The 9438-nt window shown below is 39.3% G+C and overlaps 1 protein-coding gene and 1 long non-coding RNA gene across 2 annotated transcripts in view; both read left to right on the forward strand.

Moving 5' to 3' along the window:
* The first annotated feature begins 146 nt into the window (after positions 1–146).
* On the forward strand, positions 147–1261 carry LOC113470403. Its single transcript, XR_003393466.1, has 2 exons — positions 147–365; positions 588–1261. It is a non-coding gene; the product is annotated as an uncharacterized LOC113470403 (long non-coding RNA).
* Positions 1262–4882: 3621 nt separating this feature from the next.
* The window catches only part of LOC103516395 (vacuolar protein sorting-associated protein 13D-like), a 10536-nt gene continuing 5980 nt past the window's right edge, over positions 4883–9438 (forward strand). The window contains exons 1-5 of the mRNA XM_026828805.1: positions 4883–4918; positions 5077–5232; positions 5595–5799; positions 6069–6195; positions 6781–6931. Of these exons, the coding sequence (XP_026684606.1) occupies positions 4883–4918; positions 5077–5232; positions 5595–5799; positions 6069–6195; positions 6781–6931 (675 nt within the window). The remainder of the gene's footprint in view (positions 4919–5076; positions 5233–5594; positions 5800–6068; positions 6196–6780; positions 6932–9438) is intronic.

The raw sequence follows: 9438 nt of genomic DNA on the forward strand, positions 1-9438 counted from the left end.
TTTTTTTTTAAAAAGCCAATATACCTACATGATAGAAGAGGCTATAAAGACAGTAACACATGTTCACATAATGACAGACCACTATAAAATTTAAATCATAAGAAAAACTCCTACAATAGAAAGAAAAAAGAAGAATTACCTATAATAGCAATTAATGTTCCCGAAAAGTACTACCTACGTGTACTTAGTGGAACTTGAAAAGATTGTTGTATAAAGAAAGCAAGCAATAAATCTATTATTATTATTATATCCAATGAAAATATTTAAGATAGCCAAGAGATCAAAAGGACAGTTTGGCGTTTAAATGTAATCTGATTAGCGTTATCCAGGGTGCACCAACGTGGAGGAGGACTACTCATAGAAGTGTTAGTATTTTTTTTGTTTTTGTTAAATGTTCCTTTGTTCTGTATTCTATTTATATCCTTTGAAAAAATAAAACGTCCATACAATAAAAAAAAAAATCCACTATCCATTATGAGACAAATTGCCCCAATAGGTATTTTTCTTCTTCTTCTTCAAAGAACTTTCTTTACACAGTGAACTCTTCTGTCCAAGCATAATGTTCATTTCACATTCTTCAATTACAGGATTCCACGAGTTCAAACTCAGATGACCAATGTTCTGAGATGGAGGAAGACTATTTAACTTCGCAAATGAAAATTGAAAATACAGAGTCTGTGATGAAGTTTGTGTTAGCCAGTGAAGACGGGTATTTCGAGGAACCTGAGTAAAGCTCACCAGACTAGAGGAAATTATTTGTGCTACCTCTCATCTAACCCTTGGTTCTATTATACCAGCCAGAGGATGATTGAACGTGTGTGGTGGGAATAACAGGCATGATGCATTACGTTTAATGGTTGAATTTTCATTGAGCAATAGGCTGCCTGTTGCCTTTGATCTTCTTTCCGCCACATACGTTCAAGCTTGCCTGACAAGCCGCCTGTGAAGCATGTTTGAACGTGTGTGGCGGGCAATAGCCTCATGCTGATTTCATGTTGGTCAATTGTTCAGTTTCTATTCTATTTGGCTGTGTGAAGTTTACAAGAGAAGTTTTTACAAGGCCCTCTCATTTGCTCAAAAAATGAGGGAAGGGGAAAAATGATAGGGGCCATCCAAAATTTAGCAAGAAAAATTCCTTTTGTTGTGAACATTCCTCCTAAATTTCAAGGGTACCTCTTTTACAATGGAAGTGTAGTCACTGTACTACTTTAACTGCATTACATAACATTTTATTATTATTTTCAATAGATCAGTTGGGTGATGTTTCAAAGTCATAGAGCAGGAAAAATGAGGACCAACGGAATTTTTATTTTTCTTCTACGACTTCTAGATACCGAGATGTAAGTAAATCAATCTAAAATAAGGCACTAAAAAAAGTATTTATTTTATTATTTTGTTCATTCTGTTTCCCAGTTAAACATCGCCGACGTTCACATTCGGTACGAGGATGAGCTCACAGTGCCGGGTTCGATCTTCGCGATGGGCGTGGCTATCGATTCTCTCGCCGCCCAATCATGTGATGACCAATGGGCACCCGGGTGTACACGATCTGACCCGAACCATTCGTTCAAACTGGTCCAGCTGAACAATTTGGCCATCTATTGGGACACACGTCGTAGCATGCCCATCCCGTAGTATGCCTCTCATCAAACCTAAAGTTGTGCAGCTGTGTGTCCATTCTTCTTATCTTGAAGTAACAATCACATAGAAACACACAATCACGCCACGTGAGCTCATGATAGTAGTGTAGCTGTCCTGAACGAAATTACCTGCAATATTATGGGACAACTTTTATAAACTACATTTTTCTGACTTCACATGAGCACAGGTGACGTGATAGTAGTGTGTCAAAAAGAAGCAACATCAAAACCTGAAGTATTTTAAGCTGAATTTCCTTGAGGAATGAGCTATTAACTTTTCGTCAAAGTCACGTTTTTGGAGTCAGGGTTGTGTGTGTGTGTGTGTGTGTGTGTGTGTGTGTGTGTGTGTGTGTGTGTGTGTGTGTGTGTGTGTGTAATCAAAAACCATTCTATTCGATCGCTAATTTTACCTGTAAGCTGATATTGAACCGGTCTAGCACATGCAGCACCGAGGAACCTTTGGAATGAGCGAACTTCCAGTTATCTCTCACCTTGCCAACCAGAATCTGTAGATCGTTCAGTTCCATCACGTAACGATCGTACAGACGATCCAACAGCGATCTAAAAGAAATTGATGAACATGAAAAGTAAACGGAATGAAAAATAAAAGAATTCTATTTACACCAAGAAACAATGAAATATAAATGAAACTAAAGAATGAACAGATAAAGACGAAGAAGAAGAAGATAAGATAATAATGTATATTATTTGTATTGAGAATATTGAAATTCCTGTTACAACAAAGACGAAGAAGGAGAAGGAGAAGGAGAAGGAGAAGAAGAAGAAGAAGAAGAAGAAGAAGAAGAAGAAAAATCAAGAAGAAAAATAATTCAGCAAGACAGAAGAATTCACTACTCAAGTACTTACAGGGATTTATTCAAAAAGATTTTATTGTTAACGTGATAAAAAATAAACTTCCATATTATTATTAGGACAGTCAAACCTGTCTAAGTGGGAATCCAAAGGACGAACAATTTTTTCCCACTTATCCAGGTTTCCCAGTTAAAAAGTGTCCCACTTAGAGAGGTTGCCGTTTTCCTATTCCCACTTATAGAGGTAAATGTGAACACTGGTTTGGAGGAAGAGGAATATGCTATACTTTCCTACAAATTCCCACTTACAGAGGTCCACAGAAGGCTCCGGACCCAGGAAAAAGGCAACCTTCCCCACTTACAGAGGCTCCGGACCAAGTATCTAGAAAAAGTCATTCCCACTTATCCAGGTTTCCCACTTATCCAGGTTTGACTGTATTATTATTACCGGTCGTTAAGCCCAGTGGTGGTGGGGTTGGGTGGTAGATCACCGGCCGAGTTGACACGGGAGTAGGAGAGGGGAGGGGAGTCACCAAACTGGGAGGCGGGTGGGGTGGAACATGGGGTGGCGAACGCTGAAATAGAGAGGGGGGGAGGGGATTTATTTATTATTATTTCCTTTTTACTTTCCTTATCCTATAGGAAGGAAAGTAATGTAATCGGGTCAAAATTTCGATGGTCAGTTTTTCATATCCCCTCTCCATTTCCATCTCCTCCTTCAATCTCCTCTCCTCCACCGTCAGATTCACATATCCAGGCTGAGCATTGAGTATCTTACAATACACCTCCACGTATTTCACATTATCTCGTCCCCGATCCAAACACTGTTGCCAAGTTTTCGTCACAATCATGTCTCCGTTGCGACTGTATTGGCAACAATGGAAGGCGTATTGCCACCACAGGCGAGCGTTGCCTTTGATAGGACAGGAGGGGCGAAACTTCTGGTATTGCTGACTCTTCTGCAGGCGCTTCAAGCCTTTCAGACAGCCTACGATTTGACTGTACTGGAGCTGAAAGAGGGAATAAACATCTTTCATTATTGGAGAAATAAAAACTGTCAGCCTAGTTAGCTTGGAGTGTAGCGCGTCCACCTTGTAGGACCAGCTACTCACTTTCAGGTAGACCTGACAGGTACAACTGATCAGGTATACGTATACCTGATGAGCACACATACTATCAGGTAAACCTGACAGGTACGGCTGAAAAGGTCCGAACGTCAGGTCTACCTGATGAGCACATATTAACTAGGTATCAGGTATAACTGACTCTATCAGGTAGACCTGAGACCTGATCAGGTCTACCTGATAGTGAGTGGCTGATCTAAGCGCTAAGCCGCGGGTGCGATTCCCGCCCGGATTTTTCCTAAACAGATAAGGTTTCCTAGTTCTCGGAACGGCTGACTATTATATCCTATCCTGTTTCCTTCTCTCTTCGCTTTGGGACGAAGATGGAATAAGGAAGAAGGTAGAGGAAGAAAACTTCGCTTTGGGACGAAGATGGAATAAGGAAGAAGGTAGAGGAAGAAAACTTCGCTTTGGGACGAAGATGGAATAAGGAAGAAGGTAGAAGAAGAAAACTTCGCTTTGGGACGAAGATGGAATAAGGAAGAAGAGAAGAAGAAGAAAACTTCGCTTTGGGACGGAGATGGAATAAGGAAGAAGGTAGAAGAAGAAAACTTCGCTTTGGGACGAAGATGGAATAAGGAAGAAGGTAGAAGAAGGAAAACTTCGCTTTGGGACGGAGATGGAATAAGGAAGAAGGTAGAAGAAGAAAACTTCGCTTTGGGACGAAGATGGACGAAGGTAGAAGAAGAAAAACACTCACGTCGGACAAGTGAAGGGGCACATTGTCCAAATGAAGATCACAGAAGATACGAGGCTGAGACTTGGATCTGATTGGTTGTTCGCTGAGGTTCTTCTTCAGATGCGCATGCGCGGATACCGGGGACAAAATGAAGTTGTGGTCTTTGTTTTCCCGCTTGATTCGCGCCTGAAAAAGAAATACAACAAAATACCTGAGTTTTCATAGCGAATAGTTTCATAGTCATAGTGACCCAAAAGTTTAAAACACACACACACACACACACACACACACACACACACACACACACACACACACACACACACACACACACACACATTTCTTTCTTTCTTTCTTTTAAGTAGTTGGGTGTTTGACTTCCTCTTTGAGTATTTCAATGTTTCATTGCCTTTTTTTTCATAGCACTGAAAAGGCGTATTAAAATTTTTTGTCTTTGAAAGAATTATTCATATTAATTTAAACGATTTTGAGCCAATGACGTTCTTTCCTTGTAAGCGCTAGGTTGCGGGTTCGATTCGGTCCAGGGCGAACTTTATCCTAAACAGACAAGGTTCGTTCCCGGAACGGCTGGCTTTCTCCTATCCTGTCCTCCTTCTCAAACACGTTCAAATGGAAACGTTTTATTTCATAACTCATTACAGATACGCTCTTAGATCAGTCTTCTTTTTAATCACACATCATAAATAAGAATAAGTAAACACCATTTTTATTGATGGATGGCCGGTATAAAGGGACTTTTCAGTCCCATCTAACATTTCCCCATATAACAACAGGGCTAACATTCCCCATGTTGACTTTCACAGGTAGCGACCAGGTGGCTACTTGATTTCTTCACCAAGCCTCATCAGACCCGGGATCAAGACTTGAGAGAAGCGGCCCGACAGGGATATGCCGCTATGAAGTACAAGACCAAACAGCGACTCCTGAGGAACTGGGATCATATAGCCCATGGCAATATGGTGAGTAGCTACCCTAGCTCACGGGGTTCGATTCCTGGGGAAACACTTCTTTTTTTTAACGATAACTCTTGAACGGTTCGTGCGATTTTAGTGAAATTTGGTAGACATGTCCAACATAGAAAGGAAATTTTCTTGTTGTATTGGACTCGATTGGACATCTTGATTCTTCCGACAAACTTTGGGGCTGATTGGTCCTTCGGGGAGGGGGGGTCGTAGAAGCCCTTTTTTTCGAAGAATTCTAACCGTCTAACTCTGACTGAACCGCTGAAGAGGTTTGAACCTTATCTGTTTAGGATAAAATTGTCCCGGGCGGAAATCGAACCCTTGACCTAGCGCTTACATTATTTATTCCCATTTTCCAGAGTAACAAGAAAGTTTGGGACCTTGAGTTCAACATTTCGGCTCCGCAGATTTTCCTGGTGGAACATTTCAACGACAAGAATGCTGTCATCTGTGTTGTAGACTTTGGCAAGCTTCACTTCAGTAATAAGAAGAGTGGTATGGATGTGATAAGCACCAGCAGTCAAGTGATTAGCGCAGATTCGTTTGATAATGAAGATGATGAAGGTAAGATGGTGATAAATGTGTTTTTTTTTATGTATGACTAGTGTTGTCTAGCTCTTTCCGTTCTCGAGATATTTTGTTTACAGACAGACACACACACGGACCAATGGCTGAAACTTTGGATTTAGGCTCTAGGGACCTCAAAACGTGTTTTGGCACTAAAATTTGACCATCAAAAATTTGACCCGATTACATTACTTTCCTTCCTATGGGATAAGGAAAGTAAAAAGGAAATAATAATAAATAAATCCCCTCCCCCCTCTCTATTTCAGCGTTCGCCACCCCATGTTCCACCCCACCCGCCTCCCAGTTCGGTGACTCCCCTCCCCTCTCCTACTCCCGTGTCAACTCGGCCGGTGATCTACCACCCAACCCCACCACCACTGGGCTTAACGACCGGTAATAATACTACAGTCGAACCTGTCTAAGTGGGAAACCTGTCTAAGTGGGAAACCTGGATAAGTGGGAAACCTGGATAAGTGGGAATGACTATTTCTAGATACTTGGTCCGGAGCCTCTTTAAGTGGGAAAGGTTGCCTTTTTCCTAGGTCCGGAGCCTTCTTGGATTCCCACTTAGACAGGTTTGACTGTAATAATAATAATAATAATAATAATAATAATATGGAAGTTTATTTTTTATCACATTAACAATAAAATTTTCTTTTTGAATAAATCCCTGTAAGTACTTGAGTAGTGAATTCTTCTGTCTTGCTGAATTATTTTTCTTCTTGATTTTTCTTCTTCTTCTTCTTCTTCTTCTTCTTCTTCTTCTCCTTCTCCTTCTCCTTCTCCTTCTTCGTCTTTGTTGTAACAGGAATTTCAATATTCTCAATACAAATAATATACATTATTATCTTATCTTCTTCTTCTTCGTCTTTATCTGTTCATTCTTTAGTTTCATTTATATTTCATTGTTTCTTGGTGTAAATAGAATTCTTTTATTTTTCATTCCGTTTACTTTTCATGTTCATCAATTTCTTTTAGATCGCTGTTGGATCGTCTGTACGATCGTTACGTGATGGAACTGAACGATCTACAGATTCTGGTTGGCAAGGTGAGAGATAACTGGAAGTTCGCTCATTCCAAAGGTTCCTCGGTGCTGCATGTGCTAGACCGGTTCAATATCAGCTTACAGGTAAAATTAGCGATAAAATGAGGACTGACGGATTTTTTCTTTTTCTTCTACGACTTCTAGATCCCGAGATAAATCGATACCGGTAAATCGTAAACTTTGACGTCACGGCATACGCTCCCGTAGGCGATGACGTCACATCAGATGTCCCGAGCAAAGCTCCCTTGCAGGCAACGCATTAATGTTTTGTGCGCATACGGTTCTGCGCATTTCTTTCTGCTCCTCCGCTAGCGTGCTTGCATAGTGGCGCTACCTAGCGGACAAAAATAGCAACTGCGTTAAGTCTGACGTCACAAATCTTTGAACTTTTTCATTATAAAAATTGAATTTTCGACCTTTTACAGTTGTTTTTTCGGAGTTTTGACCTCAGATTTGGATTTTTCCCAACTTTTTACATAGGAATCGACCATTTATTTATAATTTTTACCCATTTGCAACTGCTCCATTAGATATGGAACAGTACTGTTACGGTGTCAGGACTCAACGAAGTTATACCTACATAAAGGTTTTTTTTTTATTATTATTATTTTTTAATAGGTTTGACAGAGGGAACTGTAACTGCTATGGTCTTATCGTCCCGAAATCGAAGAGAGAAGGAAGACAGGATAGGAGAAAGCCAGCCGTTCCGAGAACGAACATTATCCCATGAGGATAAAATCCGCCCCGGGCGGGAATCGAACCCGCGGCCTAGCGCTTACAAGGCAGACGCACTACCAACTAGGCTGGCTTTTTGTATTTTACCACATTGTTCTCTTACTATTAAATTGATTTCATCAATTTTTTACTAATAGCAAAAGGTGCTCTCATTTATTTTTTTAATCAGTACAATAAACAGGAATACAACATATTAGTACAAACTATAGAATTATCAATTTATTTAGTTAATTGGTTACGCGTTTGCTTGCTTAAAAAAAAATGTTTCATAGAAGAAATTGTAACTGCGAAGGTGAAAAGCCCCCCTTTAAGTTCTTCAGTTCCTCTTTGAATGTCAAATCCCATTAAATTTTTCTACATTTTAGTTTATGGAACATTTTAACACAGGCATGTCAAACTGGCGGCCCGCGGGCCGCATGCGGCCCGCCTGGTCAAATTGTGCGGCCCGCTGCGAGCCACAAGGGTATAATATTAAATAAATCAATAATATTTCACAAGGAGACATTTTTTTTTATTTTATTACTTTAACTTTGAAACAAAATGAAGTTAAAAAGTACTTCTTGGTAAACGTATCTAATAAAATAATACCTACTTACCTACTAAAATTTTGGATTATAATCACTAGCACGCTGCATTTGGAGACTCGTTGCCAGGCATCTGGGCAGAAGTAAGCTATTACACTGGCTTGATTCTTTAATTAAGTTCAATTGTAAGTTTTTATGTAGGTACCTACTAAAAAAAACTTTTTTTATAATAAACAAATGAATCCCATGATTTTTTTTTACATTTTTTTTTCACTAGGGGGGGGGGGGTTGAATACCTGCGGCCCGCCAATGTTCAACAAATATTAAAAATGGCCCTCTATACATTTTGAGTTTGACATGCCTGTTTTAACAGATGCGTAACCCCTCTTATACAAAGCTTCCTTTCTAGCTTCTAGGTACATATCATACTTTGTATAATCACTCAGTAATCATACCCTCAATCATAAATCCCACATGCTTTAGGATTATCTGAGTGGGATGTATAGTTCACTGAACCACGAATAATGTCAAACTAAGTCAATACAGAACACAGAATACATACACAGAGTATTTCATTGCTGTCAAGTTATATTTTATTTGTGTACAACTGTACACTGTACACAGAAAATAATACACTGTAATACATGGTAGCACAGTACTTACACAGAATAGAAATTGAAAAAAAAAGTCTATAACCCGGGACCACATTTGAAGACTTGTTAATCCAATGGGATTAATAGAATATACCATGTTTAAACGAATCCATTGGGTTATTGCGCCAGGACGTTCTACAAGAAAAAAAAAGTTATTGTACCTAATTGATTAATATGTTAAGAGTTAATAAGATATTTATTTATTTGTAAATACAAACTGGTCTCAAACCTCAATACATAATGTATTGAGGTTTGAGACCAGTTTGGTTATGTATTGAGCAGGGTGTCTACCAGACTGAAAAACCGGGAATTGTCAGGGAATTTCACGGAGACTGGAAAAGTCAGGGAATTGTCAGGGAATTTCTCAAAAAATTGACAAAAATCCAAAAAAGTCAGGGAATTTTTCAAAGCCTAAAAAAAAAAAAAAAAAATGAATTTTCGGTCCATAAAAAAGTATGCAACCTTGAAGGGGCAACTCATATTTTCTCGAAAAAATTTCGCCTGTGGCGCTGTAATTATAGAAATGTATTAGGGGAAATTTTCAAAGCCTAAAAAATGGAAAAAGAATTTTTGGTCAGTAAAAAAAGTATGCAACCTTGAAGGGGCTACTTAATTTTCTCGCAAAAATTTTGCCTGCGGCGCTGTAATTTTGTGTTCTATAGAAACGTATTGGGGGGGG

Source organism: Diaphorina citri, unplaced genomic scaffold (assembly GCF_000475195.1).
Source record: "Diaphorina citri unplaced genomic scaffold, Diaci psyllid genome assembly version 1.1 scaffold1558, whole genome shotgun sequence".
In the NCBI taxonomy this organism is placed as follows: domain Eukaryota; kingdom Metazoa; phylum Arthropoda; class Insecta; order Hemiptera; family Psyllidae; genus Diaphorina; species Diaphorina citri.